The following is a 27,757-nucleotide window of genomic DNA, read 5'->3' as shown; positions in this document are numbered from 1 at the left end:
CAAGCTGAAATGGAGGCCTTCGCTAACACTCGGTCACGGTCAATTAATATTTAGTTTTTTTTTAATTTGAAGATATTATATTTAAAAATCATAACTCCCTAGGGTACAACGGCTACAACTCCCGCTAAATCGGCGTGAAATACTTACCACGTTTTATGAGAAAGTGCTTTGAAAAAATATTTACTTAGTTACTGAGGCGAAGGGCAAAATGTGGCCCGAGCCTACGAATTTCAATTTGTTCTACACGTAAGGGAGTAAACAAATCATAGCGCTGAACCGAAAGATGACAGTTTTATTATATTTCTGACAGTGATTTGTGTAATCTCATTTCAAAACAAATTGAAATAATATTGTTATAACTTATATATACTTGGGCTATGATTTCTAAGCACTTTTTAGGGTTTCGTAGCAGAGTTGGGCAAAAATTAACTGGAATAAGAATAAGAATAAAAACAGAAATTTTATTCTTATTCAAATCGATTTGAATTAGAATAATTCTTGCACTAGTTATTTTAGAATAAAATTAAGGTGAATAATTCATGTGACTTTTATTTTAAATGCGGAATAAAAAACAGAATAATTATTCTAGAAGTGAGGCTATTCTAACTAAGGTTTTATTCAATTAAAATGTTATTTAGAATTAAGTTAATTTTTGTAGTATAATTGGTTATATTTTGTAAGTTGATTTTCACCCTTCTATATAACTCGGATTGATTTGATATTTGTTACTTTAGTTTAGGTATAGTACACATTGAAGAGTTCCGCTATACACTATCTAGTTCTATCATCCGATCAGGGTGCTTAGCCAACATGTCAAACGTTGACGCTCCGTAGAGTTGCGCATAGTCTCTCTCTATCACTCTTACATATTAGTGCGATAGAGAGACAGATAGCGTTTCGTTGTCGTAGCACTCGTGCCGCAAACGATTGGGTGCCTAGCTAAGATGCCAATTTTTGTTTTTAATTTAATAACCAAATCATTAGGTACAATTTAGCTGTTTTCAGCGCTTTCTGTCTCTATCACTCTTACATATTAGTGCGATAGAGAGACAGAGATAGCGTTTCGTTGTCGTAACGCAAACGATTGGCATGTGGGCTACGCACCCATGGTGCCTAGCCAAGATGACAATTTTTGTTTTTAATTTAATAACCAAATCATTAAGTAAATTTAGCTGTTCTGGGGGCCTAGCCAAGATGCCAATCGCTTGTGCTCCGACAACGAAGCACTTTCTGTCTCTGTCACTCTTACATATTAGTGCGATAGAGAGACAGAGATGCCGTTTCGTTCTCGTAGCGCAAACGATTGGCATATTGGCTACGCACCCAAGGTGCCTAGCCAAGATTTCAATTTTTGTTTTTAATTTAATAACCATCAAATCTTTGTGTACAATATAGCTGTTCAGGGGGCCTAGCCAATATGCCAATCGCTTGCGCTCCGACAACGAAGCGCTTTCTGTCTCTATCACTCTTACATATTAGTGCGATAGAGAGACAGAAATAGCGTTTTGTTGTCGTGGCGCAAACGTTTGGCATGTTGGCTACGCTTCCAAGGTGCCTAGCCATGATGCCAATTTTTGTTTTTAATTTAATAACCAAATCATTAGGTACATTTAGCTGTTCTGGGGGCCTAGCCAACATGCCAATCGCTTGCGCTCCAACAACGAAGCGCTTTCTGTCTCTATCACTCTTACATATTAGTGCGATAGAGAGACAGAGAGAGCGCTTCGTTGTCGGAGCGCAAACAATTGGCATAATGTCTAGGCCCCTAGAACAGCTAAATTGTACCCAAAGATTTGGTTATTAAATTAAAAACAAAAATTGTCATCTTGGCTAGGCAACTTGGGTGCATAGCCAACATGCCAATCGTTTGCGGTACGACAACGAAACGCTATCTCTGTCTCTCTATCGCACTAATATGTAAGAGTGATAGAGACAGAGAGCGCTTCGTTGTTAGAGCGCAAGCGATTGGCATGTTGGTTAGCCCCCAGAACAGCTAAATCTACCTAATGATTTAGTTATTAAAATAAAAACAAAAATTGGAAACTTGGTTAGGCGCATTGGGAGCGTAGCCAACATGCCAATCGTTTGCGCTACGACAACGAAACGCTATCTCTGTCTCTCTATCGCACTAATATGTAAGAGTGATAGAGACAAAGCGCTTCGTTGTCGGAGCGGAAACGATTGGCATCTTGGCTAGGCCCCTAGACCAGCTAAATTGAACCTAATGATTTGGTTAGTAAATTAAAAATAATACGGTTACTGAAACTTTGCGTTATGCGACTGTCAATTAGTAAGATTTTATTCCATAAAATAGGTATAAATTAGACAAGAGACTAACTAATATTACATCTGCCTAACTATACGTAATTAGTACCTATACACCCGGACTACATTTTTATTCGTGGAATATTATTTCCATTAAAAATCATGATTATATTTATTTGATTAAGAATAAGTTATTCTCATTCAATTTTTTCTCATACGAATTATTCCCGACCAAAATTATTTGAATATTTTTGACGGGAATAAAATCGAGATGATTTTATTCCTACGAATTCTTATTCAAATAATGATTTTATTCTTGAATGCCCAACACTGTTTCGTAGTCACCTAGAAACACTTATAATTTCGCCATGTCTGTCTGTCTGTCTGTCCGAGGCTTGGCTCCGTGATCGTTAGTGCTAGAAAGCTGCAATTTGGCATGGATACATAAATCATTCATTGCGACAGAACGATAAAATAAAAAGTATAGAAGAACTTTTTTTAGGGCTTCTCATACAAAAAGTATTTTTTTTTTTTGCATTTTTTTGCTTTGTCCTAATAGTGTGGGGTATCGTTGGATAGGTCTTTCAAAATGAATAAGGGTCTCCTAAAACCATTTTTTGATATATTTAATATTTTCGGAAATATGCCGTAACCCGAAAGAATAAAAATATGTGTCCCCCCCCCCTCTAACTTTTAAACCACGGGTCCAAAAAATCCAATATGAAAAAATCATGAAACAATAGCTTATTTAATAAAATACTTTCAATGAAAACTATAGTGAACATGATCGGTCTAGTCGTTTATGAGTTATTGCAAAAAATCTTCTTTTCTTAGTACAAAGCGCCGCAAAGGTACCTAAAGGTGACAGTCCATTTCCAACGACAGCAGCACTACCATTCATTTTACTATGGAAATTGACAATAACACCGACTCGTTCGTACTAGTAGTGCAGCTGCGGTCAGCAATGTAATGTTACCCTTATGATACTTACTAATAGCCCTCGTTTAGCCTATTTTGACAGAATGGTAACTACGAAACCCTACACTGAGCATGGCCCGACATGCTCTTAGCCGATTATTTAAGTTGTAGGTTAGCTTCACGAGTTTAATCCGCCCTTAGAAGTTTAAATGCTGTCTTATTGTTACTACAAACTTGTTGTAAGTTGAAGTTTTGCTTCATCAGGTGGAGAAGGCGCGACGCTGGGAGAACCAGACCATTGCGACCCTAGCGAGCTTAATATATGTGTACAGAAGATCCCGAAGACCCCCGTTGGCTTGCCGAAGACGAAAGAGGAACTAGACACGCATTGCCGGTAAGTGGCTTGGGCTTGTAATTTAAATTTATTACCAAATAAGCCATAACCAAATTAAAATGGAGTTAGGCGGGACATGCTGCCAGGCAGAGTGATGGCAGGTGGAGCAAAATGTTATCGGAATTAAATACTTACTTACGTAGGGGAAGGTCGGGTAAATGAACACACGGAGTGAATTGCAAAAAAAGTGTAGGTAACACAATGGAATATTCACAAAAATATACGAAAATGTACTTAACACAAAAATGAAGAAAATGTACCTATGTGATTTTTGACATTGGAAATGTCTTTTCGTGCGCTCCAGTATAGGGTCCGATTTCACGAAAAAGTGCGATCCCCTTATATCTCGGAAAGTTGTGAAGATATGATATTAAAAAAGGCTCAAAAGACGCATAATCACGAGAGCTGTAAAGTGCAAAAATAATTATTCGAGAAAGTCAAAAACGAAAAAAGTTATAGTCGAAATAGTGAAAATAAAATTCAATTTTTTCCGATTTTTTGATTTTGGTGCTCAATAATTTGGAAACGAAGAATGATATCAAAAATTTGAGAAAAATGGCTCTGGACAATTTAGTCAGCTACAATTTGAGCCTAAAACAAAGACGATTGGGTTAAGGGTTTGCCCTGTAGCCTAACCTTAAAATAGTCAAAAAGTCAGAACGACATTTTTCACATGACATTTATGACTTCATCTTCATGTTTGTTGTGAATTATCGGGATTATGACGGCAGAATAACACTTGCACTGCGTGGGCTATCAAAATCGCTGCAGATTTTTCTTGGTCTAACTCTATTTATCCTGTTTGAGACGGGCGTAGATAACGTGTTCACTATTCGACAATCTATGCATTCTTGTGGTGGTGGAAATAGAAATAGAGATAGAGGTAGAGGTAGAGGTAGAAGTAGAGGTAAAAATAGAGGTAGAGGTAGAGATAGAGGTAGAGGTAGAGGTAGAGGTAGAGGTAGAGGTAGAGGTAGAGGTAGAGGTAGAGGTAGAGGTAGAGGTAGAGGTAGAGGTAGAGGTAGAGGTAGAGGTAGAGGTAGAGGTAGAGGTAGAGGTAGAGGTAGAGGTAGAGGTAGAGGTAGAGGTAGAGGTAGAGGTAGAGGTAGAGGTAGAGGTAGAGGTAGCGGTAGAGGTAGAGGTAGAGATAGAAATAGAAATAGAAATAATTTTATTTGTGAGCACAAACACAAAATAAAAACTTATACAGAGAAACATAAAAAAGAAAAAGTGCCACGAAATGGTCTCACCTCAGCATGTTGCTGGCGGCTGCTAGCAGATAGCTGATGCTGAACCCTGGCAGTACCTAGTGGAGCTCGGGTTTAATACAACATAAGCACACGCTGTTTTGGTCATCGGACTCGTCTCGATGAGCACTTAGGAGAGTAGTACCCAAGATAGAGCTGATGCTGAACCCTGGCTGTACCTAAAGGAACTCAGGTTTGTTGCAACATAGGCACACGCTGTTTTGGTCATCCGACTCGTCTTGATGAGCACTTAGGAGAGTAGTACCCAAGATAGAGCTGATTATGAACACTGGTTGTACCTAGCGGAACTCAGGTTTGGTGCAACATAGGCACGCGCTGTTTTGGACATCCGATTCGTCATGATGATCACATGGTAGAGCATTACCCAAGATAGCTGATGCTGAACCCTGGTAGTACCTATTGGAACTCAGGTTTGGTGCAACATAGACAAACGCTGCTATGGTCATCTCTCGTTGCGTCAAACTGCTGTCAAGAAAATTTCATATCTTGCAGCAAATGGGCCGCTGCCGATCAAGACTCGAGTGACGATAACGGCGATGTGGCTACCACTTCTCGAGTTGACTACGGATTTGCCGTGTAATAATTTTCTTGTACTTTGAACATTAATATATCCTGCTTATTAATCGAAAAATGAAATATGTACCTATACTTATGCGCCACGGCGACAATTATTCAAACTTCGATACGCGTGTGGAAATTTTGCAATTTGTTTGTTCACATGCGTTATGTCCAGGATAGAGTCGGACCAAAAAAAGTCTGCAGCGGATTTGATAGCCCACGCAGTGCAAGTGTCATTTATACGTCATAATTTCATAGAAATTTGACCTTTAAAATAACACTTTCACTGCGTGGGCTATCAAATCCGCTGCAGTCGCTGCAGACTATTCTTGGTCTGACTCTACTTGTGTTAATCTAAGAATAAAATAATTATCATTCAACGTTGTAGTTTTATTTTGTAACTTTTTCCTTATCCAGACTTTCTCGTCGCTCCGCGACAATATTTTTTCGAATTCCGAATTTCCAATGTGCTCGATAGTCGTGTGAGGCACGAAATCTGTGAATTTTTTGTGTTACAAAGTGAAAATAATAGTAGAAAACGGTTAGCTTATCAGTTTTAACTGCTATCCATTTTACAAATTTTATTGCGACAAAATACTAAAACACACATTGCTCGAAAACCAATATAGTTGACGTCACTTGCGTTTGCGCCGGCGTGGGTTTAAATATGTAATAATAAACGCATGCGTTCATAATCTTCCTTCAAACGCGTGAAATAGCGTAACACAGGTGAGTAACACAAAGGAACGAAATCTGTCCCCGATTTTTAACACAAGATTATGTTATATAAAATATACGTTAAAACCGTCTAACAAAGACGCTGAGCTAATTTATACAAAAGTTATGAATGTTTATTATATTGGAGTGTTGCGAGGACGTACGGCTCGATTCGGAAAATGAATTAGATTTCTACTAGACTTCAACAAGTTACGATACGGATAATTTAAAGATATTTGTAAGATAGATATGTCAAATTTGACGTTTCCGCGATTCTGGAGGTCCTCTTGAACGATTTCGACAAGTTATGACTTAGATATCCAAGTCACATCTAGTCGATATCTAATGTAGATCTAGTTGATCTCTAAATCGTCTCAAGATCTTGTGATTATCTCGAAATCCGAGTAGGCCTGATAGGCATTTTGTATGGGAGAAAAAATAGGTACATACAACACGTTCGTTTTTTTTTATACTTAAGGCAATGTTTTACTGTAAAAGCGTAAAATTCCTGTTAGCAGCTGAGTTACACTATATGTAAGAGTAAATTTAAAATGATTGTATGTGCAATATTTATTTTATTACTGATATTAAGGTTGAAGACATTTCTGATTGTGGAAACTACGCAAAACTCTGCGTAGGGGGCGCCACTACCACTATCCATCACAATCTGGGGGTCTATCACGAAACAAGAAAATCGATATTTCGTTATCTAACATCTCTATCACTCTTGCATATTCGAGTGATAGAGAGGCAGATAACTAAATTTCGGTTATCGCGTTTCACGGTAGGCCCTTGTTAACAAACCGCCTTGATGCATCAATGTCATATTTTATGTCTGCGAAAACTTGTCATAAAACAGTTTAAGGCACAGTACGTATAAGTTACTCTATGGTTTACTAGCTAGCTTATTGCTGCACTCTGGCGGCAGAACATTGCAGTAATACCCCCTATTCACTCAAATATTACTTTGCTAATCCGCGAATAGATAACGCGCTAGTCCAGCGGTTCTCAATCTTTTTTTTTGACGGAACCCTTTTGGAAAGCGAAATACTTGATGGAACCCTACAATAAAACAATAGTTTTTAGAAGTGTGTTTTTTGCATAGTAAAATTTTTCGAGGCGACTAAAGCATAGTGTTCTAAATTCTTGCGGAACCCCTGCAGGGGTGTCGCGGAACCCTAGGGTTCCGCGGAACACACTTAGAGAATGGCTGCGCTAGTCAATCAGTGCTAACCCCGTTAATATTTACTTGCGTATTTTTTACATGCAATTAATGTTCCCACCCTCCCACCGCAAGAATAAATACGCAAATAAATATAACGAACCACCACCAAAAGAACAATACTTAGAATAGAATAGAATAGAATAGAGAGCGTTTATTTGTGACAACAAAAATAAAAGAAAATAACAAGTAACACAACAACATAATGGTCACCAAATGGTCCCGACTCAGCAGGTGCTAGCCTGGCTAGGCTAGCGCTGGTCTTCCGTCGGGGCCATGATCTTTTACAGCACTAAAAAACAACAAAACGTGGGTCGTGGTTAACGACTAACTAAACTACAAAAAACTTAATAACTACAATAATGTTAAACAATAAAAATTAAAGTGAGTGGCGGTTGTGGAAGATACAATAGGCAGAAGTACTTAGGTATGGATCTGGAGACTCTGGAGTACTTAAGTACTTGACACGTGTTTCGCCTCTCTCTTTGTGAACTATCGCATTCAATTAACAGACGTATAATTATTAATGTAAATGTGACCGGAATTTCGGTTCTGCCTGTGTTTAGAGATTATGTAACGGTTGACCACACAACACCCAACCCTCGCATGACTCGTATAACACACCTGTTACGAGAAAGTTTGTATCACGGCCGGGCTGATATTGGGCTTTTGAGGCCCTTGTTCTGGATTTCGCTACTTCTTAGGAGTTGAGAAGTACGTACCTAAGTAGGTACATAAGATACATAGTTACGTAAGAATTGTTTTACTGAACTGTGCTTAGACTGATTAGTTTCTACAACTGTATTAACGTTTAGCTTAGTTTAATTAAATGCATTTCATACAGATGTAAATCGTTTATTCAGCAGAATATGTTTACAAATTGAACTTAACATAACTGAAGTTAACGTAGGTACGTCGAATATCCGTTGGTCCCCGATCTATAGTCTGTATCTGTAGGTATTTAAATAAAAGTAAACAAACAATTTGTAAATTTTCGGGTAGTTATAACATTAATTGGTAACCAACCAAATACAAAACCGCCAAGATCAGTCACTGAACGACTTGACTTTAACATAATTTGACATTATTTGGTCATGTAATGTTTTTATCTACCCTCTTAAGCTTAAGGGGGCTTAAGGAACCATTTGAGGGTAGATTTTGTTTACTCGTGACGACCCAAGACGATACCTTTTATTTGGTATCGTCTTGGGTCGTCCCATTCGTTTTTCGTCAAGTTCTTAAATTAGTCCTATTCTGCTTTCGTCACTCATTCTACATTGAAAGCCACCGACGATTGTGAAGAATGTAGAATGAGTGACGAAAGCAGATAGGACTAATTTAAGAACTTGACGAAAAACGAATGGGACGACCCAAGACGATACCTTTTATTTAAATACCTACCTAAAGATCCAGAGTATAGGTGCTTGTATTTTGAGAATAAGGAAAACTGATTTTACTGAGAGAGTTTAACATTTAACGAAATATGATGGCCGTGTTTTGAATAAGAAAACACGGCAATAAAATTAGTTCAAATAAAAAATGTAATTTGCGGGAAAATAATAAACTAAAATTTATTTATCGAAACTGGAATTCAAGCCCAAAAAATCTACCACGAGGTTGCCGCTGCAATAAAATGTTAGTACAATAGTATTTTCCTTTTTTACAAAAAAACACGCGAAGATAATTTAATTATTGGTAATTTTAATCCTATGATTAAAAGAAATTATTATATTTATTTATTATTACATAAATACAAACCGTCCTAATAACGACAAAAACGTCCGTGATTTTTTGTCGCAAAGCTGGTATTATTGCACTGTTTGCAACCCTTCTGTTTTACCCTTTGGGTACGGAACCCTAAAAATGAATGCAACTAAACGTCGACACCCAGGAGACGCAAGTGCAGGCCCCTATTTCACCAACGTGACAGGTGCGACAATTCGACAAGTCTCATTGTTGCTGACGTCACAGGCCTCCATGGGCTACGGTTATCGCTTACCATCGGGCGGGGCGTATTCCTGTTTGTCACCATCATTGTATTATTTAAAAAAAACTTTATTATATCGTCAAAAAACAGGCATTTCTCTTGCGATGTTTATGATGATAATGATGACAATTGTCACAAGATTTCAAAGAACTTTCGGTAATTCTTGACAGCAAATGAGTTTTGTGTCGGAATTTCGTGACAATTGTCGTATTTCTTGTGACAATTGTCATTAGCTTCGCAAAATAAGCACTTATTAACTGGCGATATAGTGGAGTTTTTTTTAATTAACATGTTGGTGGCAAACAATCACACCGCCCGTCTGATGGTAAGCGGTTACCGTAGCCTATGGAGGCCTGTAACGTCAGTTACAGTGATGTCGACAATTGCCGGACCTGTCACGTTGGTGAAATAGGGGCCAGGGGTCTCTTAACTTCTTCTGCTGTTGACTGAAATAGTATCTTTTCCTTTAACATTTTGTATTTATTTCGGTTGCATTTAATACTTCTTCTCCCTGCCCGGGGCCTTACGTAATATTTAGAACAGCTAATGTTTCACAGTTGACGTTAGTTAAGCAGATAAATGTTTTTCAGGTTTATTTACACGCTTTTCCTGAAAGGAATGCAAACGTGCTTATTAACACGCATTCTCCAGTAGGTATCCCTTACAAATTGTTTTCATTAAGGGAGCTCTCCAAACGTTTAACGGCTTTGATAAATATAGCTCTAGAGCCTTTTTGAGAATTGATTTCCCCATTGAATAACGTAAAATGCTTTTGGTTCCGAAGATTTTTCGTTTACGTTAACATACTTGGCTGATTTGTTTTTAATGCCCTATCAATTGAAATTGACGTTACTTAAAAGGTTTTTATACAAAAAGAAATACATTATTCATTATAATATATTTGAAGGTCATTGTCGAATAAGTACACGATTGGGCGTGATAATTCTTAATATCTTCTCTAAAGTTTCTCTCTCTCTAGTTTATTTAGACATTTATTTAGTTTTTAACATCACTAATCAAATTTGCAAAATATATGTTTAGGTAGAAAATGCCTTGTGACATTAAGTCCGCCTTTCGTACACTTTTTGCGTCTATTGCATATGCAATACCTTAAGGTGTCCCTTATTTGCTATTTAAAAAATTAACAACGCTTACCCTCTAAATATATTTATACTACCACAAATCATCCTAGAGAAAATTCTGGTCATTCCTTTAGCAGGAACTCGCGACTTGCATCTGAAATTCCTATGAAGAAGAAATAAATTTGATCAGACAGACAGTAAGTGTAAGTCGTTAATTTTTATTGGTTTTCTGGTCGCATCGAGATTTTTTGTGCTATAATGTTTATCTAGCAGTAGGTAGTTCACGTGATTACTGCTTAACAAGAAAAAAAAAATTAAAAAGAACGTTGGTCATGTGCATAGTGCATACATTAAGTAGTTAAGTATTATGGTAGATTCGCATGAAAGTCGGCACGTGTTACAGTTACAGGAACAACCTGTATAATCAGTGTTTTGGGGTAATATAAAATTGGGGTATATATATATATGCATACAAAGGGGTTCGAAAATCGCTCTATATTTTTAACGTAGGCACCTACCTACATTATTTGTAAAAAAGTGTTTCAAAATTAAAACGTGTAAAAATTCATTAACGTTCTTATAATCTTCATAAAATCATATTGTATACAGGGTGTTCAACATAGGGATGACCTGCATGGACGCTTGGATGCGCCGCTGCCTGCCGACGGACGGGCAGAAGATGGTGCACCAGCAGATCGGCGGCGCGCGCGCTATAATGCGCTTTCTTTGCGCGAACGAGACCACAGCACTGCGACGGGGTAGGTTGTCTGTATTTTTGTAAGTAAACAAATTTTGCAAGCTAAATTAGACCCACTTCCCATTACTTGAGTAAACTTAACATACATACTTAAGTTGGGTGACAATGCAATATTATGGTACCATCGAGCTGATCTGATGATGGAGATCAAAACAACCTACCTACCTTTTGGTAAGGAACCCTAAAAGAATATTCGAAACAACATTTCTTTTTTAACTTATTCCCATTCCTTGTATTTATTAAGATATATGGTACAAAAACGTGCCAAAAAACAATAAATAAAAACAACTTAAAATGTGACGTTCCACGGGAAAAGGTACCTTATGAGGGTTTCTAGTTTCGGAGATATTAAATGTTTTGTAAAGAGGTGAAAAAATGCTCAATTTTTTTTTATTGTGTGATCTGAAACCTTAATGCGTAACGTTTGTTTACCTGTTTTTATTTGTGTTATAAGTTAGTTATAAGCCTAGTAATGTCGTCTCAGAGTTTAGTAGAAAAGGTACCTTATGGAAAAAAGATTGAAAATTCCCAAAAAAACTAGTCAATACGGGAAAAGAAGTTTGGTAGAGAACTGTATTAGCATTCTGCAAAACTAATTTGATAATTTCAGTTCTGGTTGGGGCGCCTCGCAAATATTATAACCGTACATAGACCGACATCACAAATCCAAGTAGACTGCTATTATACCAAAGTTACTCTCGTCGAGTCTTTCTTAACTAGAATAATCTTCATTTGGTTTGGTCGCATGCAGTAAATCAGCCATTGGTTTGCTGAAAAATGCCAATACCCGACGCATTACCTTATGGAATATCTGAGGTCATTGAACCTCAATGCCGCTTATCTTCAATAGCAACCGAAATATATTATTGATAAGAAATAGACGATTTATACCATCTTAACCCCAAAATATTATTAGTTTATCCTAACTGTTCCATCATCATCATGCCTCATCATGTAACTTGACCACAACCTTTTCATTACATACAAATGATTGGTCTTTTTTAAGATTATTATGACGAAGAACTAATTAAATTGGGGGCAGTTTAATGTAAATTAATATTTTCTATTCATAAAAGATAAACTATAATATGATTGATATTTTGTAGTGATGTATTATTAGATTTATTTCCATAAGGTACCTTTTCGTAAATGTATGGAGCAAATACTGTTATTGTTATGTAAGTTTAAAGTGGCATAAGGGGTTAAATATAGTATTTAGTTGGGGTTTTAGGATTTATTTCATTTGAATGACAGAATTTCTTTCATATGTGCTCAGAAAAATTGATTGTGTGTCACATTAAAAGTAAAAATATTCAATTTTGTGATTTTATATGAAAAAGTCAGAAAATACATTTTCACCTCTAAATCGGTATTGTTTTTTGCTTAAACTGTCTGTCAGTGTCGTTTTCTAATAGATAAAATTTAAATCTTGAGAGCTCATTGCAATCAATCGTGAAAATGAAATAAAACTTTATTTTCAAGAGATTGGTTAGTATACACATAAATCAGTCGATATCAAAAGTTTCTATTTGCATTACAGAACAAGTCGCAATATTTTTTTAATCTCAGATATATAAGGCATTATTATTTGTAGTCAACTATGTAACTTACTTCAGGAACATAGTTTTTTAGGCGGCTAAACTTAAAACTTCTCTATCGTAAAGTTGCTCATTTCACAACATTATTTTCAAAAAATCATATCTCTGTAACTACGCAACCTAGAAGGTTGATCTTTTGTGTTATCGATAGCTTATTTATTGTAGATTACTGGGGTATGCATAACTCCATACCCGCCATAAGGTACCTTTGACCGCGGGACGTCACAAATTACAATTAAACTAAATATAAAACAAACTATTTTAAAATAAAACTAAACTTAACTAAATCTAAAAAAGGCCCCTGCGGCAAGATCCCCAAGATGCTGGCTGCGTTACCCCGCTGAACTGCCAGACTGAAGCTTTGAGCGAGGCAACTGCCAGCTCTTGGGTTCCCAGTTGCGTCCCTGAGTCTCTTTGAACAACATTAAATAATCTACTTCAACAGTTACACCAGTTAAAACACAATTTTTCCTCTAAATCAACACATGATCTTAACCAAGTTGTATACCTATTTATGTTGTAACCAGAATTCCTGAAGGAGCAGAGCTGCTGGGCCCGTGTGTCTCCGGAGTGGTCCGGTTGTGTGAACGAGCTGCAGAGCGCCGCACAGGACATCAGCGACCGCGCACAACATTTCACGTATTTCAACAGGAACGGAGAGCTTTGCTGGTATTTACTCGTAAATATGTTATTGCCGGAATTCCAGAATAAATATTAATGACCCGGTCCGGCGCGGTGTGTCTCCGGAGTGGTCCGGCTGTGACAACTTGCTAGGATTTTTTTTCATGCTCTGAAAGTGGTTCATTGTTTATATATGTTATGGACCAAGTGATTAATGAGGGCATTATGTATAATACCCGGGCATTATGAATAATGACAAGTTATATCGGGCTAAGTGATTAATTATTATCTAAACTTCTTTATTTATCACATTGCACTTGGTCATTATTAATATTGCTAAGTGATCGTTGGCCAATTTGATAATAAATGTTGTGGACCAAGTGATTAATGAGGGCATTGTTATTATGAATACTTCCCAATTTTCACAATCTCTCTTGTAGGTTGGTACTTTATTTATACTAAATTCATACTAGACTAAAAACAACAAAAATATTAGGTCCGACTCTATGCTACCAACAGCGTGCAACCGTAACTAAATCCCGACATTAACTTCAAAATATTATCTTGGTGTCATAATTTCCCGAGTTAGACTACGACATACAGTTTAAAGACTAATTATTAGTGTAATCTCTTTAGAGAAATGGATCCTTGTTGGCGAGATATTATTAGAATAACACCGTTTGAAAAATGGGTCACAAGGTTCGCTTTGGCGGCTTTCAAACTTTGACGACTGAGCGTCAAAAGGGTATCTAAAATTTCCATAATGCTTTATTTTAACAAACAACACAGGCTAACAGAAAATTTAGTTAACAACATGTTAACAATGTACATCAGGAAGTATATTCGTTATAAGTTATTATTGTCAAGATTTCAAAATATTGCTTGCAAAAAAGTAACTTGCGAAGATGATAACCGATAGAAAATTTTATATATGTAGTTATATATTATTTTTCATGTACCTACAATGGCCGCTTTACTTCAACTTTCATGTTACTTTAACTGTCAATATACCTAATATATATGAAGTCAATTTCACTATGAACGAAATTCTTCATAAAATATTTAGACACATTACTTTAACTTGACTAGTCTAGGCATCTTACAACGTCAGCGTTGAAGAAAAGGGGACGGTCGCACGCCAGCCAGTCACCAACACTCGGTATATATACGAGTATAACATTAAATGGCTTAATTTTCATTTAGGTTGCACCAAACAGTCTGTCACCGTTAAAGCGTTCGCTAAATTTTATTGCATTGGGAAGTTTCATAGATCTCTGCTGCGTGACGTTCAGTCTGTTAACTGTGATTGGTGCAACTGGCCCTTAGGAAGTAAATAAAATTGAAACTTGAAATTTTGAACTTCTCAAGTATCTACCGAATTCACCAGATCTTGTTTTAAATTCAACATGTGTCATCATAATAACAGTTTTGAATGATTCACGGTTAGTTCACTAGACGTAGGGACTGGACCGGGATATGGACCGTAAATACCTTTTCTATTGTTTTCGAGCACCCGATATTTCGACGCAGTTACATGCATCTTGTTCACGGGTAATTGAAGATAACAATACAAAAGGTAATCACGGTCCATATCCCGGTCGATATAAGTATATATGTCATCATCCCTATTGCTCTGGTATGAACACAGCATTTTTTCAGCGCGCGAGACGACTTCATGGCGTGCGTGACGCAAGTGGGCCGCCTGTGCTCCGCGAACGCCGGCAACCTGCTCAAGCGCCTCGCCTGGGTGCTCGCGCAAGACGTGGCCGCCTGCAGTCAACCGCACGCCTACTGCATGGCCCCGCCTGCTGCGGTCACCACACCTTTGCTGACTGCGTTGTCAACGATTTTACTATATCCGCAGAGGCTCTAAACTCAGTTTAAGCTTGATATATTTAGTTAGGACCCTTTTCTTTTTTTACCGACAAACCGACGTTCTTCTATTTTTTAAATGATTGACATTTATAAATTTAAAATTATGACTCTGTTTTAAAAAAAATGTTATTAAGCTAAAGAAGCCGATCATTTTTATATCGCGAATGGACCAACTAATACTTGTGATGCGTAATTGTTGGAGATACGTCCCAAGTTAATCGCTTCGACGTATTCGCGTGGGTTCTGTCTAAATACTTTCGTGCCCGCCTTTGCTGGCCGCACCGTCTGTGGTTATACTGTAATGGCTCCTCTACACGATGGGCCAGCACCGGCCACTCCAAGGGACGCAATTATGCGTTAGAGGGAGCAAGTGATATTGCTATCTCATTCTACCGCATGGCTGCGTCCCTTGGAGTGGCCGGCGCTGGCCCATTGTGTAGAGGAGCCATAACTAGGGCTCGCGGTCGTGTCCGGGTTTCGTGTACACGTGTTCGGTACCCGTTTCCGAACTACACGTACACGGTTTTCTGACCCGTTCTACACGTGTAGACGTGCACACGTGTAATTAAGATCCGTGTATCCGGGTACCCGTGTACCCGTGTATACGGCGAAACGGACCTTAAATACACGCGGGCCTAACCCGTCCTTGGCGTGTAGCGGAGATTGTAGTAATGTATATATGGATGTTCAATGTGATTGATATGTGTTGTACCAATTTAATTTATTTTTCACCTCAGCAGCTCGAACAAGGGTACGTTGCTAACAGTGAGCAAAATGCGATTTTGTTAAAGGAAAATATAACATATTCCGTTCGTGGTAGTTTCAGTCAGAGATGGGCAAAATTCATTTGAATGACGAATTACGAATGAGAATTACCAAATCATTCGCGAATGACGAATAATTTTTTCGAATGATCATTCGTGTTCAATTCATTCGCGAATAATTTATTCGGCGAATAAAATAGCCCACGAATAAATTATTTGCGAATAATATTGTCGAATAGTTAGCTTACAAAATAACTATTTAGCTGTTTTATATCTTAATAGTAAAAAGAAAATGTTTTCTATCGGTTTATCTGGTTGGTTGATTTGAGGTGTGGAAACTGGGAATACGCCTCATGTATTGGCGGTCACGTGGGGCGAGAACAACTGGAAATACACCAATAATGGGGGTATTCCCGTTTGTCCCCTTCGGGAACATGTGGGAAAAGACAAACAATCTTTCCCATTTGTCCCCACTTCATTGAAGCAGGGACAAATAGGAACACACCATTAACGGGTGTATTCTTATTGTTCCCCGCCGGGAACAGATGGGAATAGGCGCTGCATATAAAACATGTCCATTTGTCCCTCATGTATGGCGTAGGTCACGTGGATAGAGGACAAATGGGATTACATCAATAATGCACCCATTATAACCAATAATGGGTGTATGCCCATTTGTCCCCGCGGGGAACATATAGGAAAAGAAGCCGCATATAAATATTTCCCATTTGTGCCCACCTTATTTTTGTAAGGACAAAAGGGAACACACCATTTTCGGATGTATTCCCATTTGTCCCCGCCGGGTACAGAAGTGATAGGATTTGCATATAAATATTTCCCATCTGTACCCTCCTTATTGGTGTGGGGACAAATGGGAACACACCATTTTCGGAAGAATTCCTATTTGTCCACGCCGCGAGAGACATTTGGGAAAAGACGCTGCATAGAAATCTTTTGTATCGGCACCAAATGGGAACACCAATATCGGGGACAAATGGGAACACCAAAACTCATATAAAACATTCCCATTTGTCCCCGCCTCATGTATGGCGTAGGTCACGTGAATCGGGGACAAATGGGAATACACCAATAATGCACCCATCATTACCAATAATGGGTGAATTCCCATTTGTCTCCGCGGGGAACATATGTGAAGACCCTGCATAAAAATATTTTCCATTTTTCCCCACCTTATTGGGGTGGGGATAATTGGGAACACAATTTTCGGATGTATTCCCATTTGTCTACGTCGGGAACTGATGGAATAGGTGCTGCATATAAATCGTACCCATTTGTCTCCGCCTCGGAGACAAATGGGAACACCAATATCGGGGACAAATGGGAACACCAAAACTCATATACAACATGCCCATTTGTCCCCGCCTCATGTATGGTGTAGGTCACGTGAATCGGGGACAAATGGGAATACACAAATAATGCACCCTTCATTACCAATAATGGTCGAATTCCCATTTGTCTCCGCGGGGAACATATGTGAAGACCCTGCATAAAAATATTTTTCATTTTTCCCCACCTTATTGGGGTGGGGATAATTGGGAACACAATTTTCGGATGTATTCCCATTTGTCTACGTCGGGAACTGATGGAATAGGTGCTGCATATAAATCGTACCCATTTGTCTCCGCCTCACGTATGGCGGCGGTCACGTAGGGCAGGAACAAATAGGAATACACCAATAAAGAGTGTATTCCCATTTATTCCCGCGAGAAACTTATGGGGAAAGACGCTGCATAGAAATCTTTTGAGGTGGGGACAAATGGCAACGCCAATATCGGGGACAAATGGGAACACCAAAATTCATATAAACATTCCCATTTGTCCCCGCCTCGTGCATGGCGTAGGTCACGTGAATTGGAGACAAATGGGAATACACCAATAATGCACCCATTATTCGTGTATTCCCATATTACTAATAATTACCAATAATGGGTGAATTCCCATTTATCTCCGCGGGGAACATATGGGTAGACCCTACATAATAATATTTTACACAAATATCGGATGTATTCTCACTTGTTCCGGCCGGGAACAAATGGGAGGCGCTGCATATAAACAATTGCCATTTGTCCCCACCATGGATGGCGACGGTCAGTTGGGGCCTTTCCCAAAATTTTCCTTGGCTTTAAAATACGCTGCAGTTGCATACCTATTCAGATTTGCCATCTGAGTGTGTATTACAAAAATCCTTCGTGTAATTTATTCGAATAATTGATTTCTTATTCGAAATTCTAAACGAATGGTTTATTCGCGAATAATTTATTCGCGAATATTAATCTCACCATAATTATTTAGATTAAAAATGATTCGAATAATGCCCAACTCTGGTTCCAGTAAGCATAACTATCTACTTTTTTATTAAATAATCATTTAGGTTTATATAACACTTTAAACTCTCGCGTTTTGTACACATATTTAATTACACAAACGGGTCTACCGCGATATAATTTCATTGTTTTTACCTTTAATTCCGACGTTTCAGCTGAGTTGCACCAGCTGTGGTCACGGAAAGACTGACGTCCCAACAAATGGTAACATGGTGGTGGTGGTATTTAGGTTTACTTTAATTATCAAAAAACTACATCAATGAAGAAACTGAAATACCAACAATGAAGTCAACGGTTACTGAGATATTGTTAATTTTAATCTTATGATTATTGAAACAAATTGTACTTACCTACCTATTATTGACATTACAAATCAATCCAGTAAAACTGCAAAGTAGGTAATCGAATCTTCCTAACCTTCCACATATTCAATCGTATGTCTTCATAGCACGAATCTCCGCTACACGAGAGTGAAGGGTCGAACCGGCGGGTAAATAAGATCCGTTATTTCGTGTATCCGTGTACCCGTGTACACGGGTACCCGTGTAAACGTTTCCGAATCCGGGCGGGTTCGTGTAGTTCGGGTTCTTAAGCCCGGCGGGCTTAAGAACACGGGTACCCGTGTCAGCGTGTAACACGTGTATCGGGAGCTCTAGCCATAACCACCGGGGCTCTGAGGTCAGTGTTAGCTAATAGATATCTTCGTTATCAACGACTTTATGTACAGTCACCACACGGGATTGTTATGCTATTTAGGGTTCTTGCTAAATTAGAAATTCTATAGCGAAAGTATTGAACAACCAATTTAGCTAGGACCCTAAATGGCGCAAAAATCGCGGAGCGTGATGGTACATCGTCGTCCATGTTTAAAATTTTTGAACAATCGTAATTTATGGTTTTGACCCCTTATTAGAATATAATTGTTAATTGCTTGTTTTTCTGTTGCATTCAGAAATCATCACTTAGTTTTCGATAAAAAAGATGAACGGCCCCAGTCACTTATAATTTTAGTGTTGCTCTGAACTAAACATTAAACCACTTTGAGTTGAAATCAATGGAAATTTAGGTTTAAGGTCAATGAATTGATGTGATGTTATTAAGTTTAGTAAAGTAAGCTAAGTAGGTATGTAAATTGTTTTTTTTTTTATGAAGAAGTGGAGAGAGATAAAAGAAAATATAAGAGATTTACACAATATTATATCCTTACCTACTCATGGTGTACTTTCCATAAACCAAACTTACCAAAGATAAAGTAGCAAACATTAATTTTTACGGTTTATCAACATACCCAAAAATTTTAAAACTGGACTGTTTTTAAGTTGGCCGTTTATGAATATAAGTATCACTGAATAGTAAGTACATATTACTGAATAGTAATAAACCCACGACTTATGCAACACATATTAATATTTACCTTATTTTAATATGCGTTGCATGCGTCGTGGGATACCTACATATATCTAAATAAAAGTCAAATCAATGACGTTCGTCGACATTTTTTTTTGCCGTCACCTTTGGTTAAACCGTCTATAATATATTTTTTTAATTGAATGACTTTAATAATACCATTCGCTGGCCAGACTTGGTAGGTATATCAATTTTATGTATATAGCTAAAAGTGCATAAAAACGTTTACGTAAATTAGACGTAGGTACCGTAGGTACCTACTTCAAAATTGTGATACCAGAGTTATCTGAATTTTAAAAATCATGATATAATAATCTTCTATTAAAATTATAGTGCGTATACCTGTATAATATGGCCACAGCAAAGAATAGGAATTACAACCATTAATTAAGTTTAACCATTTACCATTAAACAGTATAAGTTATAACATCTTGCGAGGCAAGTTTTGTAGATTTAAAAACAGGAGTTCGAACATATTTGTCATAAAAGTTGCAGTGTTGTATTTGAAAAATCTTGTTATAAATAATCCAAACTTTGTTAACTGTTGTTAAAAATAAATAGAGGTCTTTTTGAATAGAATATTTTATTTAGCTAGTAGTTATATAGCTAAATGGGGTAACCTAATAAAACTGAAAGAAATAAACAAAAACAAACATAATAAAGCTTACTACTAAATAATTAACCTACAGGGAAAAAAAATTGCTGGCCGTAGTTATATTGGTTTTTGTAGATGTATGATTTATTTTATAAGTAGAAGTTCCAATATATATTGTGGTGGCCATAACAATTAAGTACTTACACAAATACACTCTTGGCCAAAAACACAAACAGCACCCATACACTTTTCGCACATATCTCGAAATCTTAATTGACTATTTCCATCTTTGAGATTGAGAATTAATATTATTTTTGAAGTTGATTAAGAAAAAACAGTGTGCTCAATATTTTTGGCCAAGGCTGTACATAGTCGAGGAAGATTTCTTAAAAAATGTTATCTGTAGGTACCCATTAAAATTGTGTGTACATTTAATAAATTAATGGTTTTGTAGAGCCCTTAAGCAACTAAGTCAGTGTTGAAAAAGAAAACTTCATAATAAAATAGGTACTACTTTTCCATTAACCTAAATCATGATAGGGATTATCTTATTTATCAACAATAGGTGTACCTACGTACGAATAGATTTAAGATAAACAGTAAGTAATTAAATCTAAAATAAGGCCATTTAGTTAATCTGACAGATCTCTTAAAAATTAAAAAAATGTATCAATTAAGCTAAGTGTCTAAAAGAATAAATAAAATATTTGGAATACTTACTTTTTTTCTGTATTGTCCTCTGTATAATAATTTATAAAAATATCGAGAACACACCGAAATAATTCCCTTTGAATCCAGCGAGCGATTCCACGTGGAATGTTCTACTTTTGATTACCTATTCGTTAAGTGGGTTACAAAGGTTAAAAAATAAACCAAGGGAAGCTCTCGGTAAGGGTGCATTACATTTGTTATAACTACTTTTCATATATTATAGTTTGATATATCGTTATTTTGAATAACATAATAAATGGCATACTACCGTGATACATAATTAACGGTAAACATAATGTTATTATTGCTATAATGGTCATAAGGTATATTTTCACTTCGTCTAATTATCATTCATTCATTGTCATAATTATTACTTACTCTAAATCATATTATTTGTATGGCATAATAGTTGCATGACATAAATGGGTTAGGTTAGGTTGGAACTGCTACTCCGCACTAACTAATAACTACCTAACAAAAGGAGGGTTAGGTTAGGTTAGAACTTTGACTCTCTGTAGAATAAAATACTCTAGCAAAAAAGTGATTTAGGTTAGGTTTGAACTGCGGCCCCCGCAGAACGAAAACCGTGAAAAATTGGTTAGGTTAGGTTAGAACTGTGACTAGGCCTGCGTACTAGTTATAAAAATTATGTAAAACTTTACGTTATCAGTAAATGGAATATGACCAAAAATATTATAAAATATATGTATTTATACTTGATAAAATTGTATGAAGTATTATGTTATACAAAAATATAATATAATAAATGTCATTATAAAACATGTCTATATCATCATCTCAGCCATAAGACGTCCACTGCTGAACATAGGCCTCCCCCTTGGACCTCCATACGTGCCGGTTGGATATCTATATACTTTTAGAAAATTATATTGCATTAGGCATTATATTAATGACAGTTTAGATGAAATCACAATATAATAAAGGAAACGTATAATAAAAATTACATTATAACATACAATAATATATCAAATGGCGTTATAACAAATGTATGATAGTTTTTTTTTATAATTATATTAAGCATTACACACCCCTCGGTAATAATAATGCTTACTGTTATGCTACTTTAGAGAAAAGTTTATTTTAAATTTTATGCTTTTAAACGCAGTTTTAATAAATAAAAAAAAGGTTTAGGATATATTTTTTTATTATTTAATGTATCTTTTTCTTGATAATTCTTGCCATGGAAAAAAGGGAACATTATTTATTGTTTTAAGCGGTAAGGCGGTAATTGTAACATGTTTGGTATATTACACTTAAATTCTTACCTAAATTCCCTACGTGTTCCATCCAACAATACATTCACTTGCATTAGAGTAGCGCTTATTGATTTGATAAGGAATCGATTTAGCACATGTCATATTCTGACACCGCTCGTTAGTAATGTTGTTTTCGAAGCGATAAGACCGACAGGTCGACCGACAAAATCGTAAAGTTTTATCTAAGAAAAAATACTGACTCTGCTTTATTTTCATTAGGTACCTAAATGATTATAATTGAATTTTGTTGCCTCTCGCTAGTCAGTTTAAGAGTGTTAAGACCAAAGTTTTTATTTGAAGTTAGTTAATTGGCACCATCTGTTGAATTCTAAGAGTGATAAAACTCGGATTAGGTGAGTAGGTACTCTTTATAATTTACTGGGCAACTTTAACGTTTCTTCATTTTCATTTAGTATAATGGGCAATTCATCCTGAGTTACGTTTAATAAAATGAGCTTAATACCGCTACCGCTTCGCAACAGATGGGCCTTGTGCTTGTAAGCCACAGTCTAACTATATGAATAAATCTGGAATCAAATTTTACGGCAAATTTAGCTTTTTGTGACGCTGCCTACGAATTTGGAGTTCTGGGTTTGAACCACGGTAACGGCAGCCTTGGTATTATACATATATCTATTTTTTTGTATATCTAAATATGTATTTATCTACATTCTACATATAATACGGTTACTACTTATTCGTTTTATGAGTATTTTAGTAATAGAAAGCTGAAATGTGTCCAATTCAAATTACTTTTGTTAAAGTGGTCCCGTCACACTACGAGTAACTGCCTACTACACCAAAGACATATGTAACTTCGTATAAGATGAATAAAGTCTAAGGAAAAAACGTGCCTCGGAAATCAAGAAAAAGTCATTCTCGGATAGATGGCGCACACACCTTTAGCCTATGCTCGGCTAGATGGCGCGACGACACCGTTTCATATTTAACAATTTGATATAATGATATAAAAATAATAAAATCATTTATCCATATATATACATTTTTTTGATAATTTTATAAGTTCTCATTTTGAGTTTTAGTCGAGTGTCGATAGATGGCAGTAAATTTACTGTGACTACAAAATTTACTATGACAGGACCCCTCTAATTATGATTGATAGCAAATTTTACGTCGCGCATACACGCAAGGCCGGGATAGCTCCTGACAACGTGGAAAGCTCTTAAAGGGAATTACATTCATCGGCAGCTGACATCCCTTAAATTTGTTTTAAAATTACCTCAATAACGTAAAATAGCACAATAAGCGAGTTTACAAAATTTGAGATACGAGTATAATAACAACGTAAAAGGTTTAATAATAGACGCCGAGAAATTCGGTGTGTTTCCCTGACAAATAACTAACTGCCCGATTCGAACTTTAAGATACATACGTCAAATATTAGGTGTAGATACTAGAGATTTTGTTCGAAGAAACGTCACTTTGGACACTGACATAATCTAAGCCATATCGTATCTAGACGTAATATTTGACGTATCTTAAAGTTCGAATCGGGCCGTATGTCTCTCATCCGACCTATTCATTTCCTGTCCATTTTCAACTTGATTTGCCTACCTACCTGTTAATGGAAATAATTTTCAACAAAACTTATCCCTTCAGCCATTTGCAAACCTGACAACAACACAGAGTTGCTGTTCTTAAACTTTAAAAGGGCTGCGAGTAGTAAAGATAATTTACTACCGAGTAGATGAGAGCGGGGTAAGACGGGGTGGCGGGTAAGACGGGGTGGCGGGTAAGACGGGGTGGCGGGTAAGACAGGGTAGGGGCTTTATTGGGCGATACGACTGACCAACCAGAATCCCGTTAGTGCATGACGATGCGTCGCCGTCATGGTAATCAGTTCGCACGGTGACCGGCTAGACAAAAGGTGTCGTTAATTATTTATTTGCAAAACAACGGTTTTTGTCATATTCCTTGTTATTTTAATGTTTTATTTGGTTTGTGTTTGTTGCTTTAAGGTGGATGTGTAGGGCTGTCCTGCCGACTAGCCACCAAAAGATGGCGTGATTGTGCACAAATTGCGGATTATCACTATTTCTTTCAAAACCCAAACAATTTTCTAAGATGTGTTAATATTGGCGCAAACAATAAAAAATATTACGTCTAAATCGAAATATATTCCACTCAACAGTGTCTCATTTCATCAAAATCTGACAAAACTGCAAAATATTGCAATTTCATGCATTCACGCACACTACCATATCCCCCAGTGTCAGTCTTGTGACCATTAAGCCAAAACAGACTAGAGGTCGCTAGTACAGAAGATGGCTTTTCTGATTACTCTCATTAGCTAACTAGGGACAAAAGTGTAAACTAGATGGCGCGGTGTAAGAGATGAATTTTTTTGCAAGATTAATTTAAGGTAAAGGCGCATCCAGACGAACTGAATTTAGCACCAGAATGGGCGGATTGTCTATGGTCACGGACGGTATATTCTGTAAGGCCTCGACAGACCTTGCTACAAATACTGGAATGGAACGGAAATCACATGCAATTATCGGTGAGGTATATAGAGGTCCATACAATAAATTCGTGACCGTATGCAGACCTTTATTATTCTTTTTTGCTCGACGCTGCCTTCGACTGCCATACATTTGTTATACTACCTACATAAGCAATACCCACATTATATGCACGTAGCGTACGTTTCGTGGCTCCTGGCCGAGGCGTTAGCTTGGTCCGATTTTAAGCTACCTACATTCCAAATTGTAAATTTCAAAGGTCACGATTACATACTTTCTACAATGTTTGTTTTCACACCGCAATGAATGATGAGTGTTTCCAAATGGTCCAAAAGAGCTTTTTCCAAAAAAAAAATAGACCTGAGTCTCACAGACCCTATATATTATAATAATTTGTTTATCTAGTTCTTCCAGCTCAAAATCACTGGCATATTCAATCCTGATAGTAAAAAAATCCTCTAAATATTTGTGGCTTTCCATTACAAATGGGTCCTTATACTTCAAGTGCAATAAGGTCCTTTCCAACTGAAATTCTTATAAAAAGGTTCTTATTGCACATGAAACATAAGGACCATTGCATTGTCTGAATGGAAAGCCACATTTGTATGGAAATTGTAGATTCCACTAAGTAGGTACGTCAAACCATGAAGTTATATTGTTTAAACTGGAGCGAGTTGTCAGTTTTTTTGCCATACTAATTTGAACCTTATCACCGAGACAGAATGTTGTTCGTACCAGACTAGAGAAAACGGTCCACATGAGATAGAAAAACCTGAGCCCTGTGTCTCACTCGCACATGTTGCCAATGTTAAAATAATACCATTGTGATAGAAATTATATCAATATACTACTGAAATTCATTACCTTCTTATACTATTTTAGTGCTATATTCTAATTACAGTTCTGATATCTTTTAAGTAATTTGTTAATTATTATGATGTTAATATTATTAACTGATTAAGCCAAGCATGTGCGCAACAAAAAAAACAGTAAATTGAATATGGTAGAAATTGTAGTAACTTTGAATATTAATTGGTATCCCCAACTTGATGACGATTAGGGTCACCATGATGTCGGTACGATTTGGATCGGTCTTACAAAATTGTTATTTCCTACTTAATGTAAAAATAACTTTACCTAAATGGTATACTAATAAATAAATAAAGATATACTTATTTTGGCATGTTTAATTATTCGGTTCACGTAATGAGAGCTACATAATTGCCAAAAATTAAATCCGAAGTCCTTACATTACAGATTGGACATTACAGACTCATATTTTTATACATAGTATTTAATTACTGGAACGTTAATTCTAACTATTTATATATATGTAATCGATTCTATATAGGTTGGGCCGACATTTCCGTCAGTATACAAAAGCGGCAAATTTGAAAATGTTGTTTCAATTACAGATCTACGATGACGCTAACGCTTAAAGAATAGCTAAAGTATGCAAAAGGGAAGTCATCACGTATATGAACACACCATGAGTATGATATTGATAGTGATAGGTATTTTGTTAAATTATGAATTATGAAGAGCATAAATAGTGTAGAGTGCCGGTTTACACAGTTAAATGTAAGTTTTTATTTCGTCGTGTGCTAATATTTTATCATTTTAGTCAATAATCAAGATAATTTCGTGTAAAAACATAAATTGTTACGCTACGCTAGGGCTTCACAAAATGACTAGTATCGATAACCAGTGGGCATAGTAATAATATAAATTTATTTGCGTTGCAAGTGTTGAAAGTAGGAATTAAATTCGCAACGAGTGGTGATAAATTAAAACACGACCGAAGGCAGCGTTTTTAATCGATACGATTTGCGAATTACCAAGTACAACTACAACGTTTTACCCGACCCTGGATATTTGTCTCGCTCTCTCTTATAGCTGTCTTTGATAGAAATAGAAAATATTTATTTGGCGTACAAAAACATACCTACATTACGGTAAGTACACCATAAAGTTAACAATACAGTAAACATACACCAAATAGGATGCCGCTCAGCATAAGCAGTGTCTGTAAGACACTACGCTGGTTTTCACCCAATACGTACGATGGACGTACGGCGGACCACCTTCCTCACAATAAACCACGATCGCATTGATCGCGATCCAATACGCCCATCCCATCTGTAACAGCTTTTATAACGACTAAAAGCTTTATAACGACTAAATTAAGTAAGGTTGTGTGAAGCGTTTTACAGAAGAGAAAAAAACTATATCCATCTCTTTTCTGGGGCAATTATACTAGCATAGGGTAAATACAGTATGATTCTCTCTGATTATGCACGAATGAGAAAAGATCCTGGCCAAACTATACATTCCATCTTATGCTAATATCCCACATTCATATGACTTATGGTCACCCTAATTAGAAAGAGATGGAGGGCTCAGGTTTGACCTCTCATGTGGACACACTTTTTGGCCAGTGTACACTATCCAGTTTACTCTCTACGTCCGTGCGTCAAACACGTACAAGTGAAGTACTAAAACGTGACGTAATGGAACGGACATCTCGGGACATTTTTTTAAGTGGTAGTACGGAATGCTGACGGTGTAGAATGAGCCCAAAAATGTGCATGGACACAAAGTTAAATTTCAATGCAGAACTGAAATATTCATGTTTTAGTTTAGGGGAAAGTACCTACCTAACCTAATGCAAGCTTTAAAGCTACTATTCCATCCGCTTACCGAGCGCGTCGAATGGGATGACCGCTTGGGCTAACCAGTATGGTCGTATTTTCCGATTATTCACAGTTCTTAGATCTCTAGAGGGTTCAGCCAAGATGCCAATCATTTGCGACAGAGAGACGTCAGAGTTTCGTTCGCTATGGCGCAAACGATTGATATCTTGGCTAGGCACTCAGTTCACACTACGTTGGACAGCGGTGAGAGAAACTCAAT

General features: G+C 36.9%; 1 protein-coding gene and 1 long non-coding RNA gene across 3 annotated transcripts in view; one reads left to right on the top strand and one right to left on the bottom strand.

Moving 5' to 3' along the window:
- Window positions 1-27,757, bottom strand: part of LOC134794405 (uncharacterized) — a 337,443-nt gene that overhangs the window by 94,107 nt on the left and 215,579 nt on the right. The window lies entirely within an intron of this gene.
- Window positions 3,423-15,284, top strand: LOC134794595 (uncharacterized). Its single transcript, XM_063766402.1, has 4 exons — window positions 3,423-3,577; window positions 11,021-11,169; window positions 13,294-13,435; window positions 15,047-15,284. Exons 2-4 carry the CDS (start codon window positions 11,037-11,039, stop codon window positions 15,258-15,260), a joined length of 489 nt encoding a protein of 162 aa, XP_063622472.1. The 5' UTR covers window positions 3,423-3,577; window positions 11,021-11,036; the 3' UTR covers window positions 15,261-15,284.

Source organism: Cydia splendana, chromosome 10 (genome assembly GCF_910591565.1).
Source record: "Cydia splendana chromosome 10, ilCydSple1.2, whole genome shotgun sequence".
NCBI lineage: Eukaryota > Metazoa > Arthropoda > Insecta > Lepidoptera > Tortricidae > Cydia > Cydia splendana.
Note: the sequence above shows the minus strand (reverse complement) of the source record. Positions and strands in the feature narration are given on the sequence as shown.